The sequence below is a fragment of the Acinonyx jubatus genome, chromosome D2, assembly GCF_027475565.1.
Source record: "Acinonyx jubatus isolate Ajub_Pintada_27869175 chromosome D2, VMU_Ajub_asm_v1.0, whole genome shotgun sequence".
Lineage (NCBI taxonomy): Eukaryota > Metazoa > Chordata > Mammalia > Carnivora > Felidae > Acinonyx > Acinonyx jubatus.
The window spans coordinates 69,388,613-69,405,622 of NC_069393.1; the positions used below are offsets into that span (position 1 = coordinate 69,388,613).

At 35.4% G+C, this 17,010-nt stretch overlaps 1 protein-coding gene across 1 annotated transcript in view; it reads right to left on the reverse strand.

The window, feature by feature from the left end:
• The window catches only part of CCDC186 (coiled-coil domain containing 186), a 52,517-nt gene that overhangs the window by 19,930 nt on the left and 15,577 nt on the right, over positions 1-17,010 (reverse strand). The window contains exons 3-6 of the mRNA XM_015071323.3: positions 16,007-16,133; positions 8,921-9,049; positions 3,675-3,887; positions 2,617-2,736 (exon numbers count right to left, since the gene is read on the reverse strand). Of these exons, the coding sequence (XP_014926809.1) occupies positions 2,617-2,736; positions 3,675-3,887; positions 8,921-9,049; positions 16,007-16,133 (589 nt within the window). The remainder of the gene's footprint in view (positions 1-2,616; positions 2,737-3,674; positions 3,888-8,920; positions 9,050-16,006; positions 16,134-17,010) is intronic.

The window sequence follows — 17,010 nt, forward strand, 5'->3', positions numbered from 1 at the left end:
GGCTTTATAAGTTAAACCATACAAGAATGAAGTTATCACTGACAACATCTATGCTCCAGTGAGATTATTTTATCCTGGGACCAAGTAGGTAAATAGGTAGCAACCAGGTAGGTGAACAATTATATGAGGTACACTGTGGGGAAAGTCCTTCACTACACTAAAAATAAAAGGCTTTTGTTTTTAGAAGCTAGGCGTTAAAAACACATTTCAATTTAACTTCCAAAGGAGTTTCAGAAAAGGAATAAGTGAAACTATTTCTATTGTCTGATCCAATTGATAATTCTACTGATGAAGGAGCTATCCGATCTAACTAAGACTTAGTTTCTGGTAATACCTCTGGAGGCCGGAGGCCTGCTCAGCGGTTAACGATCACAGTGAATCCAGTAACATCCAGAACTTCAATATTAATACCTAGGACTGGGTGGGCAGAAACTAGAAATTGGAAAGGGTGCCTGGAGAAAAACTTACAAGAGTCCTAGCTCTTGTTCACATTTTAAAAGGTGGCCTATACTGCCTAGACGGTCATTAAATCTTTGTATCCTTTGATCTAGAGACGCCACCTCACATCTACTAGGTAAATAATGTAAAACAGGTAACCAGGATCCCATCCCAGACACTCTCTCAAAGCAATTACTGTGTCCTCCATGGCTTTTACAGCATCCATATTATTTCATACAGTGCTGTGCACAGAGGAAGGCCCAGTTAAACACCTGCTGGTTAATAAATGCCTTAAAAAAAAAAAACTGGTTAATTTCTAATTTCCACATCCTAGGTCAATATGCTTTTTTTCGTTTTCTAGCAATCCACACCACGTGACCTCATTATGTCAGCCTTAAACTAATTCTCTAACCTACTTACAAAGTATCTGGTTTCATCTCACCTCAAAGCTGCCATTAAATATCTATTATTAGCAATTTTTTAACACATATGGTCACAGAAGACCAAATGTTAGCCTTTCACTTTTCACGCTCCAATGCTAGTATTCTGATAAGTTGCAGCATCCCATCCCTTAGGGCTAGAGATAATGAGGAGAAAAGTGCCACAGATATTAGATATGACCCACTATTAGATTCAGATCTTGAAGCAATTTGGATAGTTTGGAAATCATTATCACGATGTAGGATTTGGAATTTTAATTCTTCATTCTGTAACTGAAAGTAAAGGGAAATTTTAAATGATTTACAGCCCTGCCTGTGTGAACTGCAAGGATTTCCGATCCTAATTCCTTCTCTGCCTGTGTAGCTCGTCAACACTCCAGTGCGGATCAGCATTTAGCTCAGAACTCGAGGACAGCTGCCATTCTCTATTCTGTCACCACCGTCAACACTTGTCCCAACGGTTTTCTCTGACAATATTATATGCAAATATCCAAAGGTTATTAACAGTTCTACTTACAATTATTTAGTGAGATAACCTATGATTATGGTTTTAAACAATATCATTAATCTTATTTTTGAAAACTTGGCAATTGTTATAAATAATACTGCTCTTCAGTTTAAATCCTATTTTGAAGTTGTTCTTTTACTTCACATCTATCATCTTCAGATTTTTATTAACTCTTATACTAGTTCAGTTGGTGCTTAAAATCATGGCATCACATACCAGCCTTTAGGATCACTTATCATTATATTTTTTTTAAATGATACTCATGAGGCATAATACCAATGCAATTATATTCATAGTAAACAGATATGGAAACATTCTTAAAATCTTTATTATACTCTTATTAAAATAAAAATTTATATTTATTTTTTAATTAAAAAATTGTATTAAATGTTTATTTTTGAGAGAGAGAGCATGCATGTGCGTGCACACGTCGGGGAGGGGCAGAGAGAGAGAGAGAGAGAGAGTCACACAGAATCTGAAGCAGGTTCCAGGCTCCCACCTGTCAGCACAGAGCCCAACACAGGGCTCAAACTCACAAACCGCGAGATCATGACCTGAGCCGAAGTCCGACACTTTTAACCAACTGAGCCACCCAGGTGCCTCTATTTTCTTTTATTTTTGAGAGACCGAGTGGGAGTGCACAAGGGTGCATATAAGCTGGGGAGGGGCAGCGGACAGAGGGAGAGAGAGAACATTAAGCAGGCTCCACACTTGGTGGCACACATGGGGCTCAATCCCACAACTCTGGGATTATGACCTGAGTTGAAGTCAAGAGTCAGACGTTCAACCGACTGAGTCACCCAGGCACCACATAAACAAGAATTTATATTTCTTGATTATAAGAATCTTAGCATCACTGACATTCCTTTTAAATTTTCAGAGTTTACTTTTAATTTTTATCAATAACCCACAGACTCCCCTCTTTCCCCTAAATTTCTGACAATGTTTAATATTAAATATAGATATCAAAAAATGCTTAAAGAACAAAATCAATTTTGGATTTATAAACAATGAATGACAAAGTTTAATATTTTTAAAATTTATGATAAAATTTAATAGTGTAATTTAATATGTAAATCATGCAAGGAAATACCTTTTCACAATTACCAAATATTTAGGCCCCACCTACTCCACAGAAGTCACTAAATTAAGCTTTATGCCTCATAACTATTATTGCATTTGCTCTTAAAACTGGTTTTAATAATTTTTCCATTGCATGACAGTACTTACCTTGTGTGAATCCATTTCTGCTTTTAATTTGTTTTGTGCCCATTTTACTTTTATGACATGAGAGTTGATATCTTCTTTTAATTTGTCAATTTCTCTGGTGAGTCTAGTAGTTTCACTTTCCTAAAACAATATCACTAGGTCATATTTTTCACTTAAACAATCAACCAACTCTTTGTGTATCTTTTATGCCTCATCAAAATAATCAGTGCAATTAACACTGTATTTCAGGGGCTAGCATATTATAACCTACAAGCCGTAAACCTAATTTAAAGTTCAAATGATTAAGAGAGTAGCAAAACCCTAAATCAAATTAATAGACATAAGATGATCAACATTTACATTTTAACCAACTAGATACGTTGCAAGTACAAGTACACCTTCATGATTCTTCTCAAATGGCTGGCATTCAGGGAAAATACAAATTAAATTTTTCCAGAATTCCTGAGAACAATGACAACATTTCTGAACTAAAAGTTAATTTATAAAAAAAATAACATTCATCATCAAGAAATGATAATCCACTAGAAATAAGACCATGCCATGAGGCAGCTAGTTAACAGCAAGGACTCTAAAAAAGCCAGTAATTAAATCTTTTGGGGCAGCATCTAAGAAGAACATGTTTTTCTACAAGAAAAATATAAATTCTATTCTATGATAAATAACTGTTACATTGAGATTCAGTCAAATTGTATACTTCTGGCTGAAAAATTGTTTACATCTTGATCATACTATGTATATATTTTACCAAAATAAAATGTTTTGAAGCAGAACTCTCATTTCTTCAACATATAGATATTAAAAGAGGACTTTAAAAAAATACCTGTCAAGAAAATGTTATTTAATAAACATGTGTCAATCTCATTTCTTCCCAGCAAAGACTTTTCACAGACAAGTAATGAGATATTAAAGTTACTAAAACATTCATGTTCTTAGAAGGCAAACTAACAAAAACCACTTTATGTTTAATAGTGACTTAACCACATCAAGTTATGATTATTTGATTAAAGAAAAGCAAAAAGAATACATTTCAACTAAGGTACAACAGCACCAAGTTATACCTTTGTCTCATACAGCTGGTGCAACCGTCCTTTCTCCTGAGAAAGCTGTTTAATTTTGTTAGTGTTTTTCTCGGATTCTTTATTTGCATCTCTGAGCTTTCTTTCAAGTATCTCTTTTTCCTTTCGAAGGTCTAAAGATTCCTTCTCGCCTCTTACATACTTCATTACCATTGCTTCTTTTTCCTGGCGTGCCTCTTCACATTTTTTGTTGGCCTTTGAAAAAATATCCAGCATTAATAAAACTTTTTTTGCAAAACAAAATCAAAATCAATCAAAATAAGTAATACTTGGGGCACCCGAGTGACTCAGTGGGTTAAGCATCCAACTTTGGCTCTGGTCATGATTTCACACTTCATGAGCTCGAGCCCCACATCTGACTCTGCCCTGACAACAGATCAGATCTGCTATCTCCCTTGCTCTCTGCCCATCCCCTTCTCTCTCCCTCCCTCTCAAGAACAAATATTAAAAAAATAACAGGGGTGCCTGGGTGGCTCAGTCAGTTAAAACATATGACTTTGGCTCAGGTCATGATCTCATGGTTCGTGATTTCAAGTCCCACGTAGGGCTCTCTGCTGTCAGCACAGAGCCTGCTTCAGATCCTCTGTCCCCCCCCCGCCCCTCCCCTGCTTATGCTCTCTCTCTAAATAAATAAACTTTAAAAATAATTTTAAATAACAAAAAAATAATAAAATTTTTCTACAATATCACCAATGTATTTTTGGGTTTTTTTTGCACAACATTCTCAGGCCTGTGTCATGAAATTTTTAAATGAAAGGAAAAATTCAGAATTATAGAAAAAAGATACAGCCAATAAATTACTATCACTACTATTTGCTTTTACTCTTTCCTACTCCTTTTACTTTGGCTGACATAGTTACTGTTTCCCATTTACTCCTCCAGATCCACTCTTCCACTCTTTCCTATCCCACCCTGTGCTTTGGGAAGATGACTATCATGGACCGTATCAATAAGTTCCCTTGCCCTCATACTTCCAGTTGGATTCAGTCAACGGGAGGCATTAGGCAGATCAGAACTACAGGCAAAGGGTGAGATCTGGTTCCTCCAGAGTCACCACAGGTTCGCGGAAGGCCACTGTCTGTGTCAGGCGTCCACACTATACAACTAACCCTTCTGAGTTGCATTACCTGCTCCCTCTCCTTATTCCTTTAGCCCAAAGAGTAACAGTGGCTCCTCTAGCATCTCAAGACCCCGCATTTTCCTTTGGGTCCCCTAAACCTTGTCCATACTTTTTTGTAAAGAGTCCTTTCATTACATTCTCAAATCGGCAGTTTCTGTTTTCTGCCAGGACCCTGACTATATGCCTGACAATTCCTAAAATCTAAAAATCTTAGCTCCCTTGCTAACTGTAGGCTAATGAATGATCATCTGATTTCTTGTATATGAAAAACTTTTCTAAAGTTTTTCACTTAATAAAAAAATATCTAGGGGCGCCTGGGTGGCTCAGTCGGTTAAGCGGCCGACTTTGGCTCAGGTCATGATCTCGCGGTCCGTGAGTTCGAGCCCCATGTCGGGCTCTGTGCTGACAGCTCAGAGCCTGGAGCCTGTTTTGGATTCTGTGTCTCCCTCCCTCTGACCCTCCCCCATTCATGCTCTGTGTCTCTCTGTCTCAAAAATAAATAAACGTTAAAAAAAAAAAATACCTAATTGGATTGTGATATCTATATACTCTCAAAATTCTGTTCATATAAGCCAGTACTCCATATTCTGAAGTTTCATGCAATGAAAACTTCTACAGATAGCCCTTCATTTAAGTAAATTTACACTCATAGCTTGCAAATATGATGGAACACATATTTATGTTATAAAAGATGAAACCTTAAACTTTAGGGCTTTTCATTGGCATCTAGTGGTAAATACCAACTGATACTATAACTGAATTGAAGAAGATATAACGTTAAAAAGAATGTAGGTAAAGCTACCATGGTCTGATGAAAAGTACATGACAAAGAACGTTTCATGAAGTTCTGCTATAGCTGATAAGCACATCTAGTAGACACTCAGAATACTATACAAATACTTTTCAAAATTGTCCAATTGGGCCCCCCCCCTCCACTGAAATAACCTGTTAATTTTCAGGAAAAATTAAGGGAAATATTGGAATAGGAATGTCAGAGATCCCTGAGGATTTCATGATGTAATTGTGGACAAAAATTGAGAAAACTGTGCTGGAACTGGTTAACGGAATTAGCTATATTTTTAGATAACTGAATAACTGTTCTTAGGAAAAGCAATTAATGATAATATCAACTTAAAAAGAAGTCTAGTTTCATAAGTTGATGTTCAGATAATGTATTAGCTTTTGGAAACACAAAGAACAAGTTGTGGCTTCTGTCCCAGAAAAGCTCATTATCTAGGTATGAATAACATATAAACAAAATGTTTACACGTTATATAAACAACATATATACATATAACATGAACAAAAGCGCAAATGCCTAGTTGTATAAAATAGCATATTTTTTTGAGGATATCAAGACATTTTGGAGGATTTAAATTTAGCATGTTGGTTGGACTGGGGTGGGGGGAAGTAGTTATGAAACAGATTTAATTAGAGATTAAATCTTCAAAGGAAGAAGGGCTTCTCTTATCATGCTAATGAATTGAGATTTTATCCTACAGGCAATGGGAAGCCAAAGGATTTATAAATCAAACCTTTTATTAAACAAATTAGTAAGATAACTGGTGGCAGGATGGTAGCTTCCCTGAAATTGAGAGATGGGAAGCAGAAAAACCAGAAAAAAAGACAATTAAAATAAAGTAAAATATTATGAGGTTCTTGACTATGCGAGGGATGTCCTGTTACTCGGTCATCCGTGGATCAGCTGCAAAGGAATAATGTGGGGTGCTGAGTGTTCACATCTCTAGGTCTCAACCCAGATGATGGCAGCACCTACTTCCCAGAACTGTTGGAAGTATTAAACAAGATCATACAGTAACTATTGCTTAAGCTTCTGCAAAAAGTCTGTCCATTTAGGGTACAGATAAAGGAAGAGGAGCCAGTAAGTCTTTGGATTTGACCAGTTTAAGATATTTATCACTGACTTGGATAAACACATAGAAAGCATGAATAAGATAATCAATAGGATTCAATAGCCAGTTAAAATTAAGATAAAATGTAAGATGTTCTGGTCTCAAAATATGGTAGATAAACCATCCCCATCTAAAACACCAAAAATTTAGATGAAATACAACAAATATTCTTTTAATAAACAGTTGAGCTCACAACAAAGTATGAGAAACCCCCAGGGCCCAAGAAGCTAAGAGGAAGCAGGAATCCAGAATGGTATGCTAGGCCTGAACTCTTCATTGCCCTGTGGACATTTCCCAATCCAGGAATGGGGGTATAAAGGGAACATGCTGGAAGTCCTTGAGAATTTATAATATAAGCCTACCCTCTTGGAAGTTTGAAGTTCGTATTCATTCTATCTGCAGTCTGAGAAATGGAGAAACCTCAAGCTGGAAAATTAAACTGGGGAATGTACTGTGTGTGCGTAAACAGGTGCACACTCATGCTGGGAATCTACTTCTAAATAAAATTTAACCAGGTTTGGTGACTCTACATGAAGGATAAAACAGTGTTCATTTTACTATTCTTTCATCTTTTCTACAGGCTTAAAATTTTTCAAAAAGTTGACAGGAAAAGGTAGGGGTAAAAAGGAATGAAGCAGATCTATAAATATTCAAATGAAATGAATTCCAAAATCTACACCATAATACCCACTTCGTAGGGTTGTTGTGAAGATTAAATAAGTTGTAAAGTGCTTTGAACGTGGCCTGGCCCATAGCTAAATCTCAATACATTAGCTAATGTTAATAACTTCATCTATACTTTTCATCATTATAGAGAGAACAATTACATAGTAGTGAATGCAGCATGTTGCCAATTATTTTAAAAAGGGGGGATGGAAGGAAGGAGAATACACACATGCTTGTCTAGGCAATAAACATTTAGGGAAAATACACAGGAAACTGGCATCAATGGTTACCTCTGGGAAGGGGGAAAATGGGAGAAAATGTTTGGAAGAAGCCTCATTTTTTACTGTTTGAATTGTTATTGTATATATCCAACTACTATTTTGTTTTTATTTGAAAATATAATAAACTCTAAAGAATACATTTTTTAAAAAGCTTGGTGGTTCTAATTATCAGTTACGTTTGAGTCTACCAAAACCAACAAATTCTTAAGGTCTCATCCTCTATATTTCTCTTCAATTAGTACAAAAAGTTTGAGAGCTGAGAGCATAGATTTTAAATCATCATATTGTAAAGAATCACAGAAATAAAGGTTGAGGACCAACTGTTTGCTAAAGTTCTTCCAGAAAGCTACCTATGATAGTAGCTTTAGGGCAGAAAGAACAGGATCCATCTCACAGACAGTGTTAGCAGGCAGGTAACACTTTCTGATTCAATTCACCATAAGGACCAATTGTTAGGCATTATGCTAGGTTTTATGAATAGAGAAATGAAGAGGACTAAGATCCTATACTTAAGAGTGCAGGCAATAATAACAGAAAAACAATACTTAAAATGATCTCTTCTGAAATCCATATATACCAACTCAAAAAGATTACCAAAATGAATTAAGTAGGAAACCCCCCAAAAAGATATACAGTAAGATTCCAATCAAGTAGGAGGAATCAGGGGGCACCTGAGTGGCTCAGTCAGCTAAGCATCCGACTTTGGCTCATACCATGATCTCACAGTTTGTGAGTTCGAGCCCCACGTTCGGCTCTGTGCTGACAGCTCAGAGCCTGGAGACTGTATTCGGATTCTGTATCTCCCCCTCTCTCTATCCCTCCCCTGCTCACGCTGTCTCTCTCTCTCTCAAAAATAAATAAAACATAAAAAAAAAAAGTAGGAGGAATAAGTATATGAATACATACACATAAGCTTGTGTGACATACCTATGTATGTGGTAAGATACAGAACCAAAATATTAATAATTACTACAGAACAAGGAGTGGGATATAAAGGGATTGGGGGCAGGAAGAGAGAAGTACAAATGAAGGAGGACTTTCACTTTTTTTTCTATATACTTCCTTAATTTTAAAAATATTTTTGTAGTTAGCATGTATTTATGCATTGCTTTAGCATTTTTTAAAAAGATTAATTACCTATTCTTAAGATACCACTGATACTCAAAACAGTCTAACAAGTTAGTTTATAATAAACAAGAAAGAGTCACCAGAATATCAAGTTAATAATGATATTGATTTGAAAAATACCTGTTCCATTCGATGGGCCATCTCTTTATGTAACTGCTGAACTGCATTTTTAGCTGCAATGTCTTGAGCTACTAGTTTATCTTTGGAAGCTTTAACTTCTTTACTAAGTTCCTCTATTCTTGATTCTAACTGAAAAGAAAATTATTTCCAGTTATTTTCATAGCTATACCAAGTAGGCCACCAACACTTTAAATAAACAATGAAAAGGAACACAGAGGAAGTAATGAATATACTTCAAACACAGAAATCAAAAGTAAATGTTAGCGATAATTCTAAATCTCATTAGAAGTAAGTAAGTATAAAGCTGACACAGATTCTGGTAAGATGTATATAGTAAGCTCCAGAACAATCACTAAGGAAATAAAAAAATATAGTGAAAATATGAAAGAAATTTAAATGTTACATATTTACTTAACGCATAAGAAAGCAGTAAGGGGGGAACGGGAACAAAATAGACATGATACATATAGGGAAAAAATGGCAGACAGAAATCCACTGTCAATAACAACATTAAGTGAGATTGTGTTAAATAATCACATCAAAAGGCAGAGATTATCACACTGGAATAAAAAAACAAGATCCAACAATATGCTATCTATAAGAGGGATTTTAAATTCAAAGATTCAGACTAAAAGAAAAGGATGTAAAAAGATACAGCTTGCAAACAACCATAAGAGGGGTGGATATACTAAGATGCAAAATAAACTAAAAAAAAACAAACGTTACCAGAGATAAAGAGGAATATTTCATGATGGTTAAATGGACAATCTATAATAATTCTAAGTATGTATGTACCTAATAACATAGCACCAAAATATATGAACCAAAACCTGACAGAAATGAAGAAGGCAATTGATAGTTGGAAACTTCAATCCTTCAATAATGGACAGAAGTACACAGAAGATTCACAAGGAAATAGGAGACGAGCAAAATTATAGAACTGGATCTAACACATTTATACAACATTCCACCCAACCAGAGAAGAATACACATGCTCATCAAGTATGCATGGAACTTTCTCCAGTACTGAACATATGCTAGGTCATAAAACAAACCTCTATAAACGTAAAAGATTGAAATCATATAAAGCATGTTCTTCAACCAGAATGGAATGAAACTAGAATCAATAACAGCCAAGTAATCTGAGAAAATCACAAATATGTAAAAATTAACACCTCAATAACTAATGGAAGAAATCATAAGGAAAATTAGAAAATACAAGGTGGTGAATGAAAATAAAGACACAACATACCAAAACTTTAGGGTTGTATCTAAAGCAGTCTTTAGAGGGAAGATTATAGCTATAAACACCCCTATTAATAAAAAAGAAAGATCTCAGGGAGCCTGGCTGGTTTAGTCAGTAAAGTGTGCAACTCTTTTTTTTTTTTATTTTCTTTTTTTTTGAACGTTTATTTATTTTTGGGACAGAGAGAGACAGAGCATGAACAGGGGAGGGGCAGAGAGAGAGGGAGACACAGAATCGGTAACAGGCTCCAGGCTCTGAGCCATCAGCCGAGAGCCTGACGCGGGGCTCGAACTCACGGACCGCGAGATCGTGACCTGGCTGAAGTCGGATGTTTAACCGACTGCACCACCCAGGCGCACCTAAAGTGTGCAACTCTTGATCAAGGGGTTGTGTGTCTGAGCCCCACGTTGGGTGTAGAGATTACTTAAAAATAAAATCTTAAAAAAATAAAAGAGGCGCCTGGGTGGATCAGTCTGTTAAGCGTCTAACTCTTGATTTCAGCTCAGGTCATGGTCTCGCAGTTCGTGTGATCAAGCCCTGTATCAGGCTCTCCGCTGACAGCGCACAGCCTGTTTGGGATTCTTGGTCTTCCCCTCTCTCTGCCCCTCCCCTGCGTGCACACATGTTCTCTCTCTCAAAAATACACATTAAAATAAAATAAAATAATAAAATAAAATTAAATTAAATTAAAATAAAATAAAATAAAATGAAATAAAATAAAATAGAAGATCCTAAATTAATAATCTAAATTTCTATCTTAAGACACTGGAAAAAGAAAAGGAAACAAAACCTAAATAAAGCCAGCAATAGGAAAGAAATAAATATTAGAATGAAAATTAATGAAATAGAAAATAGAAAAACTGAAAATTCAACAAAATGGTTCTTTGAAAAGATTAACAAAATTGACAAACCTTTAGGGAGACTGACCAAAAAGAAGCTGGTGGGGGGCGGGGGTCTTCTCAAATGGAAATGAAAGAGGGGCACACAGATCTTACAGAAGTAACAGAAATAAAACAGTATGAATGAATACTATGGCCAATTTAACTTAGATGAACTAAATGGACAATTCTTAGCCACAAACTACCAAAACTGGCTTAAGAACAGGAAAAAAACAAAATCTGAAGAGACCTATAATAAGTAAAGAGACTGAATTAGTAAAAAAAAACAAACAAAAACCTGCCCACTAAGAAATATTCAAGCCCAGGAGACTACACAGATAAATTCTACCAAACATTTAAGGAATACCAATTATTCACAAACTCTTCCCCAAAACAGAAGAAACACTTCCCAACTCATTCTATAAGGTCAGTACTACTCTGACACCAAAACCAGAGAAATCACAAGAAAAAGGGCTATAAGACCAGTATCTCTTATCACTGTAGATACCAAAATCCTCAGTCAATGGAAAATATAATACTAGCAAACCAATTCTGTAATATACAAAAAGAATTATACACTATGGCCCAGAGGGATTTATCCTAGTAATGCAAGGCTGGCATTATACACCCAGATATCAACTAATGTAATGTACCATATCAATAGAACAAAAACACATGATCACTTCAATAAATACACAAAAAGCATTTGATAAAATTCAATACTTGTTCATGACAAAAAAACACTGAGCAAAATAAAAAACAACAACACAAAACACTAAACAAAGCAGGAATAAAAAGGTACTTCTTCAACCTGATAAAGAGCATCTGTTAAAAACCCACAGCTAGCTTTGTACTTAATGGTGAAAGGCTGAAAGCTTTCTCCCTAAGATCAGGAACAAGAGAAGGATATTCATTCTTGCTACTTCTATTCAATACCATATTAGAAGGTCTAGGCAGGGAGGGGAATTAGGTAAGAAATAAAAGCCACTCAGATTGGGAAGGATTAAGTAAAACTCTCTATTTGCAGATGACATGATCTTATATTCAAAAAATCCTAAGAAATTCACCAAAAAACCTTCTAGAATAATGAACTCGGCAGGTTACAGGACATAACATACAAAAATTAAATGCTTCTATACAGTTGTAATTAACAACCTGAAAATGAAATTAAGGAAATAATTTCATCTACAATAGCATCAGAAAGAATAAATACTCTAGGAACAAATTTAATGAAAGTACAAACCTACACTATCAAAACCACAAAACACTGTTTAAAGAAATTAAAGATCTAAATAAATGGAAAGACATCCATGTAAGTAGAAGACCTACTATTGTTAAGATGGTAAAACACCCCAAATGAATCTACAGATCCAAGGCAATTTCTATCAGAAGCCCACTTGGCTTCACTGTAGAAATTGACATGAGAGTAAAATTCATATGGAAATGTAAAGAATTAAGAACAGCCAAACAATCTTGAAAAAGAAGAACAGGGGTTCTTGGATGGCTCAGTTGGTTAAATGTCCAACTCTTGATATCCATTCAGGTTGTGAACTTGCAGTCGTGGGATTGAGCCCCTGTCCAGCCGTGTGCTGACAGTGTGGAGTCTGCTTGGGATCTCTCTTTCTCTCTCTTTGCCCCTCCCCTGCTGGCACTCTCTCAAAGTAAATAAATAAACTTTAAAGAAAGAAGGAAAAAGAACAAAGTTTAAGAACTCACATTTCTCCATTTTAAAATTTACTACAAAATAACAGTAACCAAGGTAGTGTTGGTACTACTGGAACAAAAGACAAAGAGATCAATGAAACAGAATTAAGGGTCGAGAAATAAACCCATATATCAAACAATCTTCAACAAAGATGCCAAAACTATTCAATGGAGGAAGAACAAAGAACAGTCTTTTCAACAGATGATTCTGAGACGACAGAATAGCCACAAAGAATGAAGCTGAACCCTTACATGATACTATGCACAAAAACTAACTCAAAATGAAAACCTTTATTAATTTTTTTTTACATTTATTTATTTTTGAGAGAGTGAGAGCGCAAGCTGGGGAGGGGCAGAGAGAGAAGGAGACACAGAATCTGAAGCAGGCTCCAGGCTCTGAGCAAGTGTTCAGCACGGAGCCCAATGCGGGGCTTCAACCCAGGAACCGCGAGATCATAACTTGAGCTGAAGTCGGACACTTAATCGACTGAGCCACCCAGGTGCCCCAAAATGAATTAAAACTTAAATATAAAAGCCAAATTATAAAACCCTTAAAGGAAAACATAGGGGTAAATCTTCACAATCTTGGATTTGGCAATGGAACCTTGCATATGACACCAAATGCACACGCATACACAAAAATAGATAAATTGGACATCATCAAATTTGAAAGCTTTTGTGTTTCAAGTATACTATCAAGAAAAGTGAAAAAAGGGGGTACCTGGCTGGTTCAGTCAGAGGAGCACATGACTCTCAATCTCAGGATTGTGAGTTTGGGTCCCACACTGGGTGTAGAGATTACTTAAAAAAATTAAGATCTTAAAAGAAAAAACAAAGTGAAAACACAATTCAAAAAATGGGAGAAAATATTTATAAGCCATATATCTGATATAGGTTTATTATTCAGAATATAAAAGAACTATTACAACTCGACAACTAAAAAAAATCTTTTTTAATGGGCAGAGAATTTAAATAGGTATTTCTCCAGAAATATACAAGATGTTCAACTTCATTGGTCATTAAGGAAATGCAAATCAAAACCACAATGAGATACTGCTTCACACCTATTAGGATGGCTATAATTAAGAAGTCCAGGGATGCCTGGGTGGGTCAATCAGTTAAGTGTCAGACTTTTGATTTTGTCTTAGGTCATGATCTCATGGTCATGAAATCCAGCCAAGTGTTGGGTTCTGTGCTGACAGCAGGAGCCTGCTTGGGATTCTCTCTCTGCCCCTCCCTGGCTCATGCTCTTTCTCTCTCAAAATAAACAAACATTAAATAAACAAAAACAAAACAAAAAGTCCAGTAACAACAAGCATTGGCAAGAATGTGGAGAAAGCGAACTCTCATACACTGCAGGTAGGAATGCAAAATAGTGCAGCCACATTGGAAAACAGTCTGGCAGCTCCTCAAAAACTTAAATATAGAATTATCATATGACCCAACAATTCCACTCCCAAGTATACAGCCAAGGGAAATGAAAGCATATAATTGATCACATAAAAACCTGTACATGAATGTTCATAGCAGCATTATCTTAACATCCAAATAGTAGAAACGACTCAAATATCCATCAGCTGATAAAAGGACAAACAAAATGCTGTATATCTATGCAATGGAATATTATTCAGCCATTAAGAGAAATGAAGAACTGATACATGCTACAACTTGGATGAAACCTTGAAAACATGCTGAAAGAAGTCAGACACAAAGGCCACATGTTACATCCCTCCATATATATGAAACTCGCAGAAGAGATAAACACATAGAAAGTAGATTGTTGTTCCCTAGGGCTCGGGGAAGGAAGGAGTTCAGAGGGAAATAAAGAGTGACTACTAATGGGTATGGGGTTTCTTTGGGAGGTGATAAAATAGTTTACTGTAGTGGTAAAAGATGTACAACTAAAAACCATTAAACTGTACATCTGAAGTGTGTGAACTGTATGGTATGTAAATTGTATCTCAATAAAGCTGTTGAAAAAAAAATCCCTAAATGTTAGCTTATGGAACACATGCACTAATTTTCCTTATGACAAAATTACCTAGAGTGACACTGTCCAATAGAATACAAGCCATAGTATAATTTATATTTTCTAGTAGACACATTTTAAAAAGCAAAAACTGAAATATTAAATTTAATGTATCCAAAGTATTATCACTTTGACACATAATCAACATGGAAAGTTGAGAGATTTTACTTCTTTTTTATACTAAGTCTTCAAAATTAAGTGTCTGTTTTACCTTATAGCATTTCTTAATTTGGACTAGCTATCTTTCAAGTGCTCAGTGGCTATATGTGGCTAATAACAAGTTCATGAAATGAACAACTCTGGGTCTCTCCCATCTATTCAATCTGAAGTTTCTGGTCATCAGCAGTGACCTGCCTACCAACATGTGGCTTCAGCCCTTTATTAAGACTCCCTCGTACTTTAAAATTCTAAGTTTGGTTTGCATGTGGTGTAGCTCTAAAGCATATAAAAATAATGATTAAATAAGTAAAATGTACAAATACAATCACTTTGTATTAATGCACTAAGTATACCAAAACATAAGCAAATGAACCTTGGTTTAATTTTTTATTATTATGAATTGTTTACTATTATTTTCATTATATAGTTTTTGGTGAAGGATGAGACAAAAGGAAAGACTTTTAAGGCTAAAATGCTTCTAACCCTGTCCACAGGGGGGAAAAAAAAGCAGCTCAGAAAGATGAAGAGCAGCTCAGCTTTGCTACTAGTCTGAATATTCAATTTGCTAATCCATGCATCAGAGTTCATTAAAAAAAATTTTTAAAGGAAAGAAAAAGAGGAAAGACAAACTGGAGAAGCCAGCTAGCCAGATAAAATCTGAAGCAGGAGAGCCAATCTTCACAGTATAGTTCACAATAATACTGAGAATGGAATCATCTTAAACTATAAGCTTAAAAATATTCTAATGCCACATACTAACATTAAGGTATATATTACTTCCACCCTTAATTGGTAATAGTCTTTCTTACTACCAAATTGAATACTTTTTTCCTCTGATCTCTATTATACATAGAATACACTCACATGTCTTGTAAGAATTTAAATTTACATAAGAGAAAAAAAACAGGCTATAATTTCCACTTCATAAAAAAGAATGCTTTATATACCAATCAATCCTCTGCATTTAAAATACAATTTAGCTTAAAGAACTTCAATTTATACACAAATTTTCAGGAATGTATTTACTTTATAAATTGAAGTATAGTCTTTAAAGATTTTTGTCTTTTTACCTGTTTAATTGTGTTCATATGCTGCTTCTCTGTTTCTGTTCTTTTTTTTAATTCTTCTCTTAAATTGTCTTTTTCTGAACAAATGTCTAAGATGAGCTCCTGATGCTTCTTATTTTCTTTAATTAACCTAAATATAAAAAGGGTGGTATAAGTAAAGCATAATTAAAACTGGAGATGTGAAATAGAATCTATCTGCAGATTACAGGTACTTATGATAAATACATCAACATTCCTAAGTAATCCTTTCATAATGATACATTATTCTTAAAAAAAAAATTCTCTAGAGGTCAGGCTATTACCTTCTTGCTAGAAATTTATATATTTCAAATCAAGTGAAATATAGTCCTATAAAGAAAACCAAATTCTTTTAAGTTTACTTCTTTGGGTATCTCAAATATGCACTTCATCCCTTCAGTATTTGAACTCCTCCAGATCAGTGGTTCATAATCCAGGGCAAAGCCCTTCCAGACATCTGCCTGGAGACATTTTTGGTCACCCCATCAGGGGTGGGGGTTGCTACTGGATTCTTTCGGGTGGAGATTAGGGATGCTGCTAAACATTTCATAATGCAGTACAGCCCCACCACCAACAGAGAATGATCTGTCCCCAAATGTCCACAATGCTGAGGCTGAAAAATCTTGCTTTTTATTTTAAGAATATTTCAGTGATATTCTAATAATAGTTACAGAAGAAATTGAAATAAAATAAAAAATATATAAAATAGGGGCGCCTGGGTGGTTCAGTCGGTTAAGCATCCGACTTTGGCTCAGGTCATGATCTGGCGGTTTGTGAGTTCGAGACCTGCATCGGGCTCCGTGCTGACAGCTCAGAGCCTGGAACCTGCCTCAGATTCCACGTCTCCCTCTCCCTCTCTGCCCCTCCCTCATTCACACTCTGTCTCTCCTTCAAAAATAAATAAACATTAAAAAATTTTTTTAATAAAAAAATTTAAAAAATAAAATAAAAAATATGTAAAACAAAATACAAAAGTTGAAGCAGAAATT